The 17,884-nt window shown below is 41.0% G+C and overlaps 1 protein-coding gene and 1 non-coding gene across 4 annotated transcripts in view; both read left to right on the top strand.

The window, feature by feature from the left end:
- NIBAN1 (niban apoptosis regulator 1) overlaps positions 1 to 17,884 on the top strand; it is a 169,892-nt gene that overhangs the window by 143,565 nt on the left and 8,443 nt on the right. For all 3 annotated transcript variants that reach the window (XM_005540226.5, XM_074030874.1, XM_074030875.1), the window contains 3 exons: positions 3,320 to 3,507; positions 14,220 to 14,381; positions 16,404 to 16,514. In XM_005540226.5, coding sequence (XP_005540283.3) covers positions 3,320 to 3,507; positions 14,220 to 14,381; positions 16,404 to 16,514 — 461 coding nt within the window. The remainder of the gene's footprint in view (positions 1 to 3,319; positions 3,508 to 14,219; positions 14,382 to 16,403; positions 16,515 to 17,884) is intronic.
- LOC123571039 (U7 small nuclear RNA) lies at positions 647 to 709 on the top strand. Its single transcript, XR_006695216.2, has one exon. It is a non-coding gene; the product is annotated as a U7 small nuclear RNA (small nuclear RNA).

Raw genomic sequence — 17,884 nt, 5'->3', positions numbered from 1 at the left:
ATTATTCACTCACTCACTCATTCATTCATTAGAAACTATTCACTATGTGCTTTCCAAGCGAGACAATGGAGTTTTAGCGTGACTGAGGAACACGCTATTCCTGTGCTCAAGAGGCTCAGAGTCTCGGGGCTGTCTGCTTTGTGGATTATCCTCTGCGGTTCAGGCCCCCTTTCCACTGCAGCCCAGCTTACTTCAGGGTTCTTAGCACAGGTCCTGCTGAGAGGAGGTTTGAGGAGGCACAGCTCCAGCACAGGTGTGTGTCTGTGTATCTCTGTGTGTCTATTTACGCCATCCTTTCCAAAGCCAGCTCTACATTAACTTCAGAGTATTTGATGTTTTCTACTATCTGTGTCTCTTATTCCTCCATTAGCACAACTAATCTAGAGTTGACTATATATTGAAATACTTTGTACTACTTAAAACTACCAATGCTCAACTTCTGTGCCAAAATTTCTGCTATCTGGTGCTAAGCTGGGCTTAACCATGGCCATTCTCATGGCTGAAACTAAATCATCGTCCTTTGCCTAAATCTCTGTGGCTCCAGTGTATCTACTTATGATGGAAAAAGATTTTGCCCTGAATTAGTATATTTCCTAAAAGAAGCCATAAAAGGAAGTAATGATCAAGTCTTTTTAAAATGGAATATCAGTGTTACAGCTCCTTTAGAATTTGTCTAGCAGGCTTTCCAGTTTTTTTCCAGAAAGCCTCAAAAATAAAAAATAAATGAATAAAATGAAATATCAGAAACACATTTTAACCAGGCATCCAGTGCTCCACCTTTAAAACAAGGAAGTGCGCTTTAGGCTGCATTAATAAAGGGCTTTGTATTTCTAAAAAAAAACCTGGGGAGTATTAAATGGTGATCTCTCTATTTCCTCCCATATGACTCTTGGGAGTAAAGCCCCAGAGCTTTAGTTCTGCTGCACAATTATTTATGCATTCAATAAGCATTTATTCTACTTCTGCTGACTACAATGGCTGGAATGATTCAAAGAAGACAACGTGATTTTACAAGGAGAGGAGGATACAAAGCATGTCATAGATGCTGAGACAGAAGGAAAAACATGTTCCTACCAGAGGCAGAACAAAGAGCACAGTGGTTCCCAATACGAGCATAGATCCCATTTCAACCTCAAGAAGCTACGTGGGCACCTCATAATGAGAGCACAGGTCTAGTGTCGGGGGACTGGAAAAAACGGTAATGCCAACAGGTACAATGAGAGTTAACAGTTTCTGAGTCCTTCCAAGGGGCCACTTCCAGAGTTGTAAGCACTCATAATATAGTAAACTCATTTAATCCTCACCATAATTACTTTTATGATCTCCATTTTACAGATGATACTAGTGAGGTAGAAATTCGGTAATTTGCTGAGATTCCAGAGCTAGTTGTAGTAGAGGCGGGCTCCAAATCCAGGCCCTCTGGCCCTCACCTTTCAGGCATCATCTCTCTGTTCAGCTCCTTCCTTCACTTCAGTAAGGCTTATGAATTAATGTATCAAACACATATGCATCACAGCAGCATCTCTGCATGCTTGAAAAATAGCAGCGCATACACAAATGGGACATGGAACTTCTCCAGCCCGTGAGGAAACACCTGCAGACCCCAGCTCAGGAAGCTGTGTGGGAGTTCCAGGATGTTCCGGTGAAATTTGAACTGGGCCTTGAAGAGAGGAGTAGGATGTTTACGAACAGAGGTAAAGGAAGGAAGGCAAGGTAAAGGACATTGAATAAAAGTGCAGAGAGGGGGTGGGAGCACACTGTGGTAAGTAGGCATAGAGGGAGAGTGGGCAGAGAGGAATGTTCCCTCCCACAGCCCTCCTGTGCCTATCTTGGCCCCACCCAGCAGGTGAAATCTGCCATCTGCTGCTAGATCTTTATTGCATATTACCCATGTTCAGCATTGTTCTGAAATTTCAATTAGATGCTTTTCAAATACTTCCTCTCTTTAAAGTTAATTAATAATTAATTTATTCTCCTGACAAACAGTTTTATACTTCAGTGTCAAGCAAGTCATTTTTAGAAGACTCATAGATTGTGTTATATTTGGATCGTACAATTGAAAGCATTTTTTCTTAATAATTCTATGACCTGTGTAATATTTTACATCCCAAATATTTATGAGTGATTTGTAATATTAATAGTATTAGTCATTTTGGATTCTCAGAATAAGAAGCCGTGATCTGGTCCTGCACCACTTTGTGAAATGTTTCTGCCAGTTGAAATAAGAATGAAGCCATTCATCTCACTGCAAGCAAATTCCCAAGAAGAACTTAAGAAAGACACTTGAATGTTAGCCCTGCTCCTGCAAATTAGGGCGTGATGTTTGTCCAGTCATCGAACATCTCCAGGCCTCATTTTTTTCATCTGTAAAGTGGAGAGATTGGATACCAGCTCCACTTGTGCTTCTGTTTTCAGTTCTGTGATTCTATGACAAGGCTCTGTGACCTGCCTCGATCCACAGAGCTAGCCTTCCGGTCCACGGAGCGAGCTCAGGCTTCTTCCAGCTCTGGCCTCCTTCACTCCATTGCGGCTTCCTAGCTGATCCTGAGAATTACCTCTGCTCTGAAAACAATGCAGGTTTCCATGTCCTACCCAGACTGGACCAGGAGCTTCACTGTGCTCTCCCTCTTCTAAATCAAAAAGCAGTACTTTCCTCTGGAGAGTGGAATTATAGTGACATTTTTTCATTCCTCTTCATGATCAGAATGTACTCTACATTTTTGTCACTAAACAAGTCATCTTGGTCAGAAAAACCTATTGTGATTTTGTTTTGTCTTGTTTTAATCAGGGATAGGGACAGGAGGTAGGGTGGCAAACTGAATGGAATTTGGTTCCATTGGCCCAAGAAAAGAATGTACTGGAGTTCTTAAAAAGTATTTTGGTGGGGAGAGGGGGATGGAATTATATTGAGTGATTAACTCCTAGAGAAATGAATTAAAGCAATAAATTATGTTTTTAGAAGACAAACTGTGCATATTTAATGATGGTGATTGACAGTAGATAGGTGGATCACCAGCCTTTTCTTCTTTATATGAAGAGTTGCATGTTCAGAGGGATCAAGCAGAAAATGCATTTTGTCCCAGGGCAGAGGGAAGCTTGGGGAGTGGATAGGTTTGTTCCAGTTCTCAAATGGTCCAGTGATTTTCCTTTCTTGTGACCACGAGCACCGGGCTCATTGTGTTAGTCTATCATGGCCACTTGAGCTTGCCTTGCCTGTTAAATGGCTCCGTGGGGCACCATTCAGCTCTGGTCTGGCTCCAGTGCCCACAAACCCAGTTTTGCCATATGTCACAGTTTTTTTGGCTATTTCCTACCTCAGCGATGGTGGCCCAGCCGGCGGAGAAAAGCTGTGTGGAGAGTGTGCAGCCATTCCTGGCGTCCATCCTGGAGGAGCTCATGGGACCAGTGAGCTCGGGATTCAGTGAAGTACGTGCACTCTTTGAGAAAGAGGTGGATGAACTCAGCCAGAACTTCCAGAACACCAAAGACAATGTCCAGCTGAAGGAGGTAGGATACAGAGCTGAGGAGCTGGGTGTGAATGGTCTGCCTGGCTGCGTTTTCCATGGGGCTTTATCTGCCATTTCTCCCTCCCTTCCTCCCTTCTTTCCTTCCTTCCATTCTTCTGCCCTTCCCTCCATTCATCCAGCCTTTCTTCCGTTCATTCAGACCTCCCATTCGTCCATCTATTCATCCATCCATCTGATAGTTTTATTGATGGTTTTCAAGTTAGAAAAATAATAACCTGTTTGTACAAGTGAAACAACATACTCAAATATATATAAAGGCAAACTTAATCACCATCACTGATACCCACTAATCCTAGTCCACCCCAGTCTCCTAGGCTACCCCCATTCCCAACTCCCTGAATTAACTAATATAAATAGCTTGGTATATATTTTTGCTATAGTTTTTCTTTATTCATACAAGTATATATCCTCATTTGTAGAACATTGTTGGTTTGTTTTAAAAAATATACACTCATGATATGAAACTTGATTTAAAAAAAAACTTCAGCCAAATTAAATCTAAAGGAGTTTAATTGAGCAACAAACCATTTGCAAATCATTAGCGTCTAGAATCCCAACAGATTCACAGAGACACTCCAGGGGTGCCTCATGGTCAGAACAGATTTATAGACAAAAAAGGTCAAGTGACATACAGGAATTGGAAGGGAGGTACAGAAACAGTGAGATTGGTTACAGCATGGCCTTATTTGAATGCAGTTTGAACATTCAGCAGTCTATGAGTGGTTGAAGTATGGCCCCTGGGATTGGCCAACACTCAGCTATTGTTACTACTGAGTTAGGTTTTCAATTTTGTCTGACTAATAAGCTAGGTTACAGTTCATCCACAGGGATTCAAATATATAAGTAAGGAGTCCTTCTTAGGCTATAGTTAGTTTGCATTAATAATTCCCCCCTTTTGCAAAGGATATGAACAGACACTTCTCAAAAGAAAACATTTATGCAGCCAACAGACACATGAAATAATGCTCATCATCACTGTTCATCAGAGAAATGCAAATCAAAACCACAGTGAGATACCATCTCATGCCAGTTAGAATGGTAATCATTAAAAAGTTAGGAAACAACAGCTACTGGAGGGGATGTGGAGAAATAGGAATGCTTTTACACTCTTGGTGGGAGTGTACATTAGTTCAACCATTGTGGAAGACAGTGTGGTGATTCCTCAAGGATCTACAACTAGAAATACCATTTGACCCAGTGATACCATTACTGGGTATACACCCAAAGGATTATAAATCATGCTACTATAAAGACACATGCACACATATGTTAATTGTGGCACTATTCACAATAGCAAAGACTTGGAACCAACCCAAATGTCCATCAATGATAGACTGGATTAAGAAAATGTGGCACATATATACTATGGAATACTATGCAGCCATAAGAAAGGATGAGTTCATGTTCTTTGTAGGGACATGGATGAAGCTGGAAACCATCACTCTGAGCAAACTATCACAAGGACAGAAAATCAAACACAGCATGTTTTCACTCATAGGTGGGAATGGAACAATGAGAACACTTGGACACAGGGTAGAGAACATCACACACTGGGGCCTATTGTGGGATAGGGGTCTGGGGGAGGGATAGCATTAGGAGAAATACCTAATGTAAATGACGAGTTAATGGGTGCAGCAAACCAACATGTCACATGTATACCTATGTAACAAACCTGCACGTTGGCACATGTACCCTAGAACTTAAAGTATAATAAAAAAAATTAATAATAATTATTCCGCCCTTTTGGTCACTTTCTCAATTTTGAGAGATTGACCAAAGCCTTAGTCATTGATGTTATTAGCACTATCATAAATGTACTTACATGGTTTTGAAACCCACTGGGAAACAGCTGAACAGTGGGTTTTGCAAGGAGGGAATAAGGACTGAGTAGAGGGCACCTCCTTATGCTGGAACATCCTATTTACAGGAGAGAAACAAAGCCTGGTCTGTTCTAGGATCTATGTGTTTTCTTAAAGTCCTAGCTTGATTATGTCACATTTAGCAGAAGTGGCTCTATTTTAGTTTGGTTTGGTTTGTTGGGGCCTAGTGCATGAGCTTAGTCCCAAATAATGGCCTCCCATTTAAAATTTTGTTTAAAAATAATTCCCCCTTTTGAGCCAGGTTCTCACTTAGGGGAGAGTGTGACCAAAACTTAGGGCCTTAGCACCACTCTCAGTTACCATCATTTTGGGTTTCTGGTCTCGGCATGTCATTCATATAGGTTATGGAGTCCTCATGGTCGCATGTTTCTTTCAGCTTTTGTCATTTCAGTTGAAGAGGGACCATTTGACGTCCTAGAGATGGCTGCATGCAAACATTTAAAACCTTTGAGAGAATACGGCACACCAGGAAGACTATTATTATGACTACTGGGAGGATAATATCAAGAGTGTGGAGTATGCTCCTTACCCAGGGTCCCCATAAACCAAATCACCTACAATTAAATAGATTAAAGAATGAGCTAGATGAAGAGTCTACTCACTTGACTAGGTGGTCTTTTCATTAATCCCCTACAGCTGAATTTTTATAATCTACATATGATGTATTTCTGCATAGGCCACAAGTGTCAGCAGCTGCATAGGTACATTTCTGTTTAGCGAATTTTATTATTTAGCAAAACTTTCACAAGAGAATTTAAAGTCTGTTGTGTAACAGCCTATAAAGTAGAATTTGCTGTAGGGCCTATTATGAGAGAGACATTTCTAATTCTTGTCTTTTAGTCTAAACCATGGAGAAAGGACCTAACAAATGATGTCCTTCTAGAAGAGTGAAGGCCTCCTGGCAGTGTTCTCATTAATCCATGATGCAGGTTAAGAGGAGTTTTGACTGATTATGAGGCAATGTATGTACCACTAAAGTTTCTCACTCACATTGGGCCTTAATCTGTTTTCTATTAAAGTATAAGGTTATTCATATATAAGGTTGGCTGCAAAATCCTTCACAGATAAAATTATACCCTATAAGTGCACATAATAGACTCCCTTTTCATTTATATTGTTCATAGAGGCATACACAAGGAAAAAATATTCAAAGGTCAGAGTCTTGTGATAGCAGAAGTCTTGATCCATGATCTTGGGAAAAGCTATTCATATCAAGGATGTCATCTTCTTCTGGGGAGAAACTGTCCTGGTTAGTTTAACTTAAGGGGTCCAGTGGATGTACAGTTCCAGGACTGTGAAGCGACCCTTCTCAGTTGTGAGATTATGAACCCAAGGTTCAAGTCTCCAAAGTTGTGCTGTAGTATGGAGGGCAATGACAGTCTTTCTCTGATGTTTTCAGAAGATCTAATCTTCAGGTTCTAGATTATGAAGGGATTATCCTCAGTGAACCATAAAAAGCTTTCTTTACCTGGTGAAAATACATTGTAGCATAATAATCTACTGTTATAACATCGGCCCTCTTGCATTGGAAAGCTTTTATACAATTAGAAAACATGCACTGAAAATGACAGTTGAATGAAATCCCTTTATAAATGTTTAAATGGCCCATCAGATAGCCAAATGTACCTGAAGCTTTAATTTTTTTCCCAGGAATATGGAAGCAAATATTGGTTCTAAACTATTTCCATAATGTATAAGTTACCACATCAGTAGATTCAATTTGGATTATTTTATCTTTTCCATGACAAGTCATGGAATGCAGAACCTTTAATAACAAAAGCTTAAGGACTCAGGAAGGACAAGGTGGCCATCCTAGTTCTTCATGAGTCCATGCTTAACAGTGGGCTTATGTCCTCTTGAATACCAGTTGTTTCTCCAATTTAGGTGCACAGCACTGATAACTAATGGGTTATCATAGGTAATTTGACTTAGACCGTGGGGTTCATTCAAATTGTGTATTTAAACAATTTTAGTATTGGCTGATTTAGCATGATAACCTAGAGCTTGGTTTTGAAAGGTTTGTCAAATACCACAGGTTTTAAGCATTGGATATTACAAAATAGAATCTTAGGTTACCTTCAGTCATTCATTTAGCCAAAATGATGATACAAAAATTTTTTAAAGGATGAAACATTACTCTGATAGAGAGGAGACCAGCTTTCCAAATAAGACCCAATGAAGATAGCATGAGGCCAACTGTCTGTCTCCTTTCCTTCCCTTCCCCCTCACCTTTTTCTTTTGTAGTTTACTTAAAAGGTAAACAAAAACCTTTCATTATCTTTTAATATTATATAAAAATCCTTTTTAAAAGAGAAAGCCAAATTTTATGTTTCCATTAGTGTATTTTTAATGTTAAAGCTAGTTTTTAATAACATTTTATAAATATATTCAATTTTAATTACTTTGACCATAAGGTAAGACTTTTATAAACCTTTTATAACCAATTAGAATTTTTTTTCTCAGAACAGAACAATGTTCCAAGAAAACTCTGTTGTGCTTTTATTCCAGTGTCCAATTTAGGGAAAAAATAATAATGCCATTTTATTTAGCCAATATATTCACACATAGAATCTCTTACAGTTAATTTTTTATAAACCTTGCACAATGTGTTCAAACCTTTAGCTTTATTTAATTTAAAACAATCCTTTAACCCTCTAACCTAGGCAAAAATTTACATTTCCATACCTTCTTATAATCTCTTACAAAAAATGTATTTCATTCTCCTTACATACCTTGCATGTAAACGTATTTTTTTCAGTAGGCTCAATTACATATTACAGTGTTAACTCTCAGCAACTTTTACTTTCGGTAAAAATCTTGGTAAGTAAGGGATTTAATTATGTACTAGGTGTGGAGCCTAGGACCCAGACAGATAAGGTCTGACTTATTCCAGCATCTAACTCCATGTATCTCAGGCCTTACCTAGCTGTAAAGCAGGCAAACTGTACAGTTAAAAGTCATAGTGGCAGTTTATGAAGCACCTTTAAATTGTACAACATTTCTGGCACAAAATCTTTTTAATAAATTATTTCACAACTGACACAGACCATGTATGACATGTTTAGACTTTCTGACTTGCCTAAACATCTCTCTTTTTAAACAACCAGTCATTTTACTTTAGGACAAGAATTTACCATACAACATCCTCTCTTATATAAAATCTCTTTTCTTTATAACCTTCTTTGCATGGCTAGGGGGCATGGTTAATTCCATGTATCCCCAGGCCTTATTTAGAATTTAATGTCTCTAAAATAAATTGAACAATTTTCAAAAAAGTCAAAGTTGTTTATGACCTTAAAGCATTTAGCAAACCTGTTATCTGACCTGCATAATTTAGACAAAATGTCTTTATCAATAATCTTTAAAGCTGTTTTTGTCTCCCAAAAATTCCTGAAATTACATGAACTAAAAGGTATTACAGTTTTTATTTTGCTTTCAAAATATTTGATGTAAGTGCTGATTTTTGTTTAAGCCAATTAATTAGAGTTCTTTTATATAAACATTATACACAACACATATATAATTACACAGACAGACAGAAGAACATTATACAGTAGTTGTAAGATTTCTCGTTTGCTAGTTTTTTAGTTTCTTAATTGGTTATTGACTTTATGGTGGAGTCCTTGGAAGAACAGGGCCAGGAAAGGGGTCTCTGGTGCCTCCAGGCTGTTAGAGCTTGAATACCCACTTTTAATTAAACTGACTTTTAACCATAGCACTCTTTAATAAAGTCTTTTTAAAATTTCTTTTTAACCAATTTTAGCCAGGCCAAATGGCTGATATTTCTGGCTTTTGAAATTTACCATAGTAGGTAATCTCACAGATGCTCAGAGAAAGGAAAATTTAAGATAGTCCATGGAGGATAAGAGACTAGACAAGGTTATGCAGATATTCAACCAGAAAGAGTTTGCTTCCTAAGCAGGGACTTGCACCCGGACCACCAGTGTGAAAGGGCAAAACCTTAGCTACTGAACTACAGCATGGGGTAATCTCTACTGCCCTTCCCAGAAGGAATCTAGAGTAGTTAACAGTGAGTTTGCAAAGGCTTTTAACTACTCAGGATAATTTTTAGAGCTAACTATGACATAAACCCTAAAATTCCTGTTCCCTGGAAGGCAGAGACCAAGAGAAAGTACTGCTATGTGATTACAAAGTCAAGCTCCCAAGAACATAAAACAAGATGGAGATAAGCAGTGATTTTTACCATTCATTCAACTGTTTTTACAGAGAGAGAAGCCAGAAATCTGATTGGTAAGAAATTCTTACCTTTTGGCCAGCATGCCAGGCTCTGGGCTCCCTTGCCCTGAGTGGCTCTAGTGACCCAGCTTGCTGCACCATCACGCTGGGGGCCAAGCCGCATCATAAAGGAAAATTTTTTTTTTCACTCTGGCCAGAGCAAAATAATAAAACATAGACGTTAGCCACTCTGCTTAGCACCCAATATCAAACTGGCAAGGCTTAAATTTGCCCTCAGATGGCCCTCCTCATCTTTAATCAAACCTCCGACTAGGAGTTTCAAGGCGCTGTCTCTGGGCAAGATGGTTGCCCTGAGTAACGAAAGAGATACGAAAGGAAAATAAGATGAAGGAAAGTATTGCCTGTGGCATTGTGCAGAAAGTAAAGAGCTCAGGGAGGCCAGAGCAAGACCCATTCATTTCAGCGACACTGAAAAGTTCTGATGGCCACTAGCTAGTAGCGAAAGGATCTTTTCCAGCAGTCTCATCAGCTCTCAGGTTTCCCTCTTTTTGGGGAGGAAGGAAAAAGTTCCCCATGTCCCACCATCCTGTACATGCCTAATCCTGTCACCCACAGCTATCAGCAAAGAGTATAAGGCAGATTATTCCAAAGAGAATAGCAGTTGACATCCCATAGAGCCAAAACCGTTCCTAGCCAAAAGATATTTTACTAAGAGCCCTCATTTTATTTTATTTTATTTTATTTTTTTTGAGACGGAGTCTCGCTCTGTCGCCCAGGTTGGAGTGCAGTGGCCGGATCTCAGCTCACTGCAAGCTCCACCTCCCGGGTTCCCGCCATTCTCCTGCCTCAGCCTCCTGAGTAGCTGGGACTACAGGCGCCCGCCACCTCGCCCGGCTAGTTTTTTTTTTTTTTTGTATTTTTTTTTTAGTGGAGACGGGGTTTCACCATGTTAGCCAGGATGGTCTCGATCTCCTGACCTCGTGATCCGCCCATCTCGGCCTCCCAAAGTGCTGGGATTACAGGCTTGAGCCACCGCGCCCGGCCTAAGAGCCCTCATTTTAAAAATGTACTTCAGTGCAGCCGGGCACGGTAGCTCACGCCTGTTATCCTGGCACTCTGGAAGGCCAAGGCGGGTGGATCACGAGGTCAGGAGATCGAGACCATCCTGGCTAACACGTCGAAACCCCATCTCTACTAAAAATACAAAAAATTAGCCAGGTGTGGTGGCGGGCGCCTGTAGTCCCAGCTACTCGGGAGGCTGAGGCAGGAGAATGGTGTAAACCCAGGAGGCAGAGCTTGCAGTGAGCTGAGATCTCGCCACTGCACTCCAGCCTGGGCAACAGAGAGAGACTCCATCTCAAAAAAAAGAAAAAGAAAGAAAGAACTTCAATGCATTGTTGTTCATTTGGAACATTCCACTGTAAGTTATCTTTAGTAAGATTTTGCTGTTTCTGTAAGACTTCGCTGCCTCCCAGGCCTAATGTGTAAGCCAGAAGGAACTCAGTTTTCCAGAAATTAAGGAGCCCATTTTTACCTAAAATATTGGCTTTACTCCCAGGTTCTCTTGGTTAACTTAGCCAATGATTTTTCCTACCTAAGCACACAAGAAAAATGAAAAAAGGGGTAGAACACAGAAATCCCTATGAATTTTCAAAAGCCAAATGTTATAACCCCTGCAATATTACGGCTTACTACCAGTTCCTTTCTGACCCAGTCAGATATAAGAGGCCTCTAACTGGATCCAAGCCAGTTAATTCCCGGATCAAATCTGTTCCTGGACCCAGTCCAGTTTCTGTCATATCTACAAACCCAGTTTGGATTAGAAACTTGCTCAAAGAAACTCAGAGAGCTCAAAACACAAATCCATGGAGCTCCAAAACTCTAGAGGGAGCTCACCTGCGATCCCCAGCCGCTCTGAGAGATCAATGGACACAGGTGGGACCTGCAGGTACCTTGTATGTTCACTCAGCTCTCCTGGGGGTCACTAGAAGGTCCACTTCAGATCCTGCTTCTGACACCATCTGACAAAAGAAAAACTTCAGCCAAATTAAATTTAAAGGAGTTTAGCTGAGCAATGAGTGATTCGCAAATCGGGCAGCCCCTAGAATCACAGCAGATTCACAAAGTCTCCAGGGGTGCCTCACGGTCAGAATAAATTTACAAGCAAAGAAGGTAAGGTAATGTACAGGAATCAGAAGTGAGGAACAGAAATAGTGAGATTGGTTACAACTCGGCATTTGCCTTGTCTGAACGCAGTTTGAACATTGAGCAATCTATGAGTGGTTGAAGTATGGCTGCTGGGACTGGCCAACACTCAGTTATTGTTACAGGTGCATAGTCCTAAGTTAGGTTTTCAATTTTGTCTGACTCTTACAGTTTATCCATAAGGACTCAAATATAGAAGTATGGAATCCTTCTCAGGCTATATGTAGTTTGCTTTAACAGATCAATATTTCTCAAAGTATGGTCCCCAGACCAGCAGTGTCATCATCACCTGGTTGTTTAAAATGCAAATTCTCAGGCCCCACTGATGATCTGCTAAATCAGAAACTCTAGGGGTAGTGCCAGGAGTTTGTTTTAACAAGACCGCCAGAGGTTCTGGTGTATCCTACAGTTTAAGAATCACTGACAAAGATATAAATTGGCGGTTTGGTTTTATACTTGACATATCATGATGAACATCCTTATAAGTCAGTAGATAAAACCAGATGCCTCTATTTATTTTCCTTTATTCTTTATGCATATATACACATATATAATTGTACATTAACAGACTCACTTTACAGATGTTTTAGGGTTTCTTATTGCAGTCTGTTTTGTTTTACTTGTCTTTATTCTCCCCCTTCCCCAATGCCACCACCTCCCCTCAAGCAACTCGTATTAACAACTTAGCATATGCCATTCTGTATTTTCCCCATTCTCATCTAACACATAAAACACATACTTAGACGCTAGACTTTAGATTGCCTGCTTTAAGAAAAATGGGATCATATTTTATACATTACTCTGCGTATCAGTTTCTCATCCAAAAATACCTCATGAAACTGTTTCCAAGGTAACTGTTTTCGCTCTAAATCTTTCTTTGTAATGGCTGCATGATATTTCATGTATGGATACACCACGATTTATTCATTCACCTCAATATTGCTGGCATTATGAATAAAGCTGTAATATATATATATTTATATACATATATATTTATATACATACATATGTATACCCACACACACACACATACCACACATACACGCACATATACCCTGATGTGTTTATTTCTGTAGTATACATTCCTAGGACAGGATTGCCAGGTTGAAAGTACATTTCTCATGTTAAAAAATATTTCCATTGCATTTCAGAAAAAGGATTTAAATTTTACATTTCCACTAATTGTGTATGATAGGGGCTTTCTCCCCCATATTGCCATCAGCAATAGGTGTTGTCATTTGATTAAACTTTTGCCAATCTGATAGGAGCAAAGTGGGAACCCTTTTTCCCTCTCCTGTCTGCTTAATTGATATTTTTAAAAAATAGACACATTCCATTTTGTGAGGAGCTGCAAGTTCCCCAGCATGCTTTTAATCCTTAATTCCACTTCAGTGGACCTCTCCATAACTCACTTCATAAAGGGAGCAGTATTTTCCCTTTAAAGCATAATGAGACTGGGCCCTTTTAAAATTCCTGTTTAGAGAAACCTAGAAATCTAGATTATCTCTTCTGCGTAAGCTGAAAGTCAGACAGTGCATCCTATATTATTCATATGTACCCTGCCTCATTCCCCCGTTCCCTCTAGACCCTCCATTTTCGGAACCTTTCTTTCTGCCTTCTTCTGCTCCACCCATTCCCCTGTTTATTTTAAACCTCCAGTATCCCCTTTAAAAAATGATTTTAAAATAAGCTTGGAAAACAGAATGCATTCTGTTGCAACAACATTTGTTGATAACACTTTAGGGCTTTAGCAGGTGAGGTCTGATGCTGGAAGCCCAATGACCTCATTGATTGAGCGCAAACTAGAGTAGGAGGGACGCCAGTTCTTCAAACTGGATACCTCTCCCAGTTCAGGGCTCTGCCTCTCCACTTCCCATCCCTTAGCACCTGAAGCAACCTATAGCAGAGGGAAGCCCTGTGGGCCCTGGCAGAGCCTCATAGAATTGCGAGAAACTCTGGCTTCCCTTCCAAAGTCCGGGAGTCCAGGGAGCATCCCGACCTCCCTGGGGTTTTTTGAGAGGAGTGTCACTCACTAAAGAAGATTTTGGAAGCCTGGGGGCCTAGCAGCAACCATTTGTCAGAGCCTACCTGCCTGGTTCTTGGGCTCTGGAAGTGGGAGCTTGGAATCCATCAACAGCTTACAAAGACTGGAGTCCCCCTGGGTGCACCCCTGGGTCTTCCTGTCATCCAGTTGGTGTTTCTGCTGGTTTCTGTCCTACCATTACAGCTACCCTAGGAACCCACTGAAGGAGGAAAATAAGACAGTTGAAGGTGTCACAGATGTAGGGATCTGAGTAGTGATTCACTTTAACATGCATTTGATTGTTTAGAATGTATGTAATATGCAATATGTATGCAATACCACTCCTCAATCTGAGGGTGTTTAATGTTTCACTTCACCAAAATGCAGCATCTAGACCGGCTTATGAATCTTCCGCTGCATTCCGTGAAGATGGAACCTTGTTATACTAAAGTCAACCTGCTTCACGAGCGCCTGCAGGATCTCAAGAGCCGCTTCAGATTCCCCCACGTCGATCTGGTGGTTCAGAGGACACAGAACTACATGCAGGAGGTGGGTGTGGCAGGGGCATCCCTGGTGGAGGAGGGTGAAGAGAGAGCAGAGAAATGGGTGCTGACCAGTGAGACTGGCTGCTGGTGTAGCTGAGGGAAATGCGTCGCATCTCTTTAACCATCATGTTGGGGGAGGACATGTTCAGTCCCTCCACTGGCTTCATCTTCCTTCCATGTGGGTGAACATCATAGACAAGATATAGCTCAGAAAAATAAAGTAGCATTAATTGATAACTACTCGATTTGTCAAATCAGTGCTTTAACCTTGGCTACACGTTGGAATCACCTGGGGGAAATACTGATGTCCAGGCTGGAGGGCAGTGGCACAATCTTGGCTCACTGCATGCAACCTTTGCCTCCCAGGTTCAAGTGATTGTCTTGCTTCAGCTTCCTGAGTAGCTGGGACTACAGGCATGTGCCAACATGCCTGGCTAATTTTTGTATTTTTAGTAGAGATGGGGTTTTACTGTGTTGGCCAGGCTGGTCTCAAAACTCTTGACCTCAAGTGATCTGCCCACCTCAGCCTCCTGAAGTGCTGGGATTACAGGCATGAGCCACCACACCCAGCCTATATGGCTACTTTTTGATAGAACGTCCCTACCCTGATTCCAGCTGCTTCTAATATGCAGCCAGGATTGAGAACCACTGGCTTAAATTAATTCCGTAATGTAATTAAGAGCAAACCAATCAATCAATCAATCATAGCTTCATATTTGAATTTCTTGAGTCTGCTTGACAGGTTTCTTTTTTTTTTTTCATAAGGAACCTTTTCCCCAGTAACAGGAATGAATAGCACAAACTCCTTCCATATTATGGTGTTTCTTGAATGAACAAGGGGTGTGGTCATCAACACTCTAAAGGACACCATGCCATTTCACATAGATATTCTGAGGAGAGATTACTGTGGGCCAGACACTGTACCAGATCCCACTTCAGGGAGCTTGAGTGAGACAAATTCTTAGATAAATTCACTACAGCGTTGAAGGTATGATAAAGGTGTATATTGTGGCCAGGCACGGTGGCTCACGCCTGTAATCTCAGCATTTTGGGAGGCCAAGGCGGTGGATCACTTGAAGTCAGGAGTTTAAGACCAGCCTGGCCAACATGGCGAAATCCTGTCTTTACTAAAAATACAAAAAAATTAGCTGGGCATGGTGGTGCACACCTGTAGTCCCAGCTATGTGGACACTGAAGCATGAGACTCGCTTGAACCCTGGAGGCAGATATTGCAGTGAACCAAGAGTGTGCCACTGTACTCCAGCCTGTGTGACAAAACGAAACTGTGTCTCAAAAAAAAAAAAAAAAAAGTGTATATTGGATGCTTTGGGATCACGGGCTTGGGGAAGAAAGGAGCATTTTTTTTTTTTTTTCATAAAAGTTATGGACAGGATTAAGTGATACATTTTAGCTAACCCTTGAGTTGTGAGGGATGAAAGAGGAAGAAGGAACAAAATTGGGCAACAGTTTAGCAGAAGTCTCTTTCGTAATATTGGACCCTGGTGACGGGAACACAGGCAAAGGTGCAGAGAATAAGATACCTGAACTACTTCTGCTTTCTGAGCCATGAGCATGTCAGCCACTGTCCCCACCCATGCCTGACCCTTCCTGCCTTCCCAGCACTGCAGAGAGAGGGAGAGAGATGCTGCGGAGTGCTTTACATCCACTTAAAAGTGGAGGTGCAGCCAAAAACTAGTTGAAGAAGGCTCCAGCCTCATCCTCATCCCTTAATCAGTGGCTGCAGGTATCAAAGAATAGAAGAGGAGTACCCACAGGAGATGACAGAACGCTTGCTCAGTCCCATGGCCTTGGGTTTTCCAACTTCTTCCTGCTCCCACTGTGGCCACGTGACCATTTGTTTCACAGCCTTGGTGATGGGGTGATGTTGCTGTGGGTCACCCCCAGAGTAACAGCCGAGGGGACTCATCTCTGATGGCCCCTACTCTCCAAGCCCACTTAGCCAGCCTGTGGTTGGTGACCCCAGCCTCTGACTGTTGTCTGTTTCTGTGTCACTTCTGCTTTCTAGCTAATGGAGAATGCAGTGTTCACTTTTGAGCAGTTGCTTTCCCCACATCTCCAAGGAGAGGCCTCCAAAACTGCAGTTGCTATTGAGAAGGTTAAGCTCCGAGTCTTAAAGGTAAAACCGTTCTCTTGTTTGTGGGAAGCATAAAATGAGAACGTGACCCCTGTTTCTTTTGTGAAGTGGAAAATACCATGTTCTCTCCTTCGCTCTAATCTTTCCCCACTCCTTCCTCTCCGAAGTCCAGTGACTTGTCAATCTGCTGCGGTTTCTCCAGTGTGACTTCCATGCCTCTTCTGCCATCTAGTGACCACTGCTAGTCCTCAGTACCATTACCCACAGCTAGAGGCCCTGTGTCCCAGCTTTCATAGAGATAGAACTCGACAAACATTTATTGGCTGTCCACCATAAGTATTGTGTGGGATGTAAAAATAGGCAAGGCCCAGCCTCTTTCTTCAAAGAGGTTACAAATATGGTAAAATCCATTAAACTGGCAAATATTTTATTGAAAAATCAAAACCTCATGGCAAAGGAAATACTCCAAGGAAAAGAAACCTACCATATGAAATTGTTTTAAATGTACTTCAGCGTAAGTGTATATTAAAATAGCTTTAATAATAGGAGCTTGCGCATATGTTATATTTTAAAGGCTTTTACTTGATCCCTACAAGAACTTGTGCATTAACTGGAATATGCCCCCATTGTACAGATGAGGAACTGATTCTGTAAAAGCTAATGTGACTTAATTAAGCTCAACAAGTCAAGTCAATGGTGAGTTTAAGGATAAACGATCATACACTGATTTTTTTTAACTGATTTTTTTTTACTGCCTTCTAGTTATCCTAAACAGTGCCTTGGAACAGAAGATCAAAGTCCCACAGAGCCTAAGGGTGGTCTCTGAATTTCGGACTTGATCTTGATGCTTCACAGGCAAGAGGAAACTCTAGCAACCAATTCACTGATATTAAAAATGATACTGATCATGGTAATATACATAATAATGAAATTGCAATGGAAGTAAAAAAAAAGATAGTGTCAGTGTCAAATGCTTTAGCATACAGAAAGAAAGGAAGAAAAAATGTAGAAAGGTGTTCAAATAATAGGACCTCAAGTTTGAAAGAGATTTTGAGTGCCTTTAGTTCAACTTCATGTTCAGTGTTCAGCAGGTTCCCTCAAGGGGCGATCCCACTCATGCTCCGACACCTGCACTGGCAGGATGCTTTTTGCCTCTCAGGATAGCCCATTTGAGTTCTTGACAGCAAGAACATGCTTTCTTATGTTAGACCAAAGTTCTCACCACTGGTCATTCCAGTTCTACCCACTTCATTCATAACCTTCTTCCACGTGGCAGCCTTTGGTTGTTTGAATAAGTTATAACTTGCCCTAAGTTGTTATCTCCAGTATAAACACCTTGGTCTCTTTAACTGTTCTTCACTTGGCCTGACCATTCTTCTCACTGCCTATGACTGTACTCTGATTTATCTGTG

Source organism: Macaca fascicularis, chromosome 1 (assembly GCF_037993035.2).
Source record: "Macaca fascicularis isolate 582-1 chromosome 1, T2T-MFA8v1.1".
Lineage (NCBI taxonomy): Eukaryota > Metazoa > Chordata > Mammalia > Primates > Cercopithecidae > Macaca > Macaca fascicularis.
The sequence above is the reverse complement of the archived record's forward strand: the minus strand, read 5'-3'. Positions and strand labels throughout refer to the sequence as shown.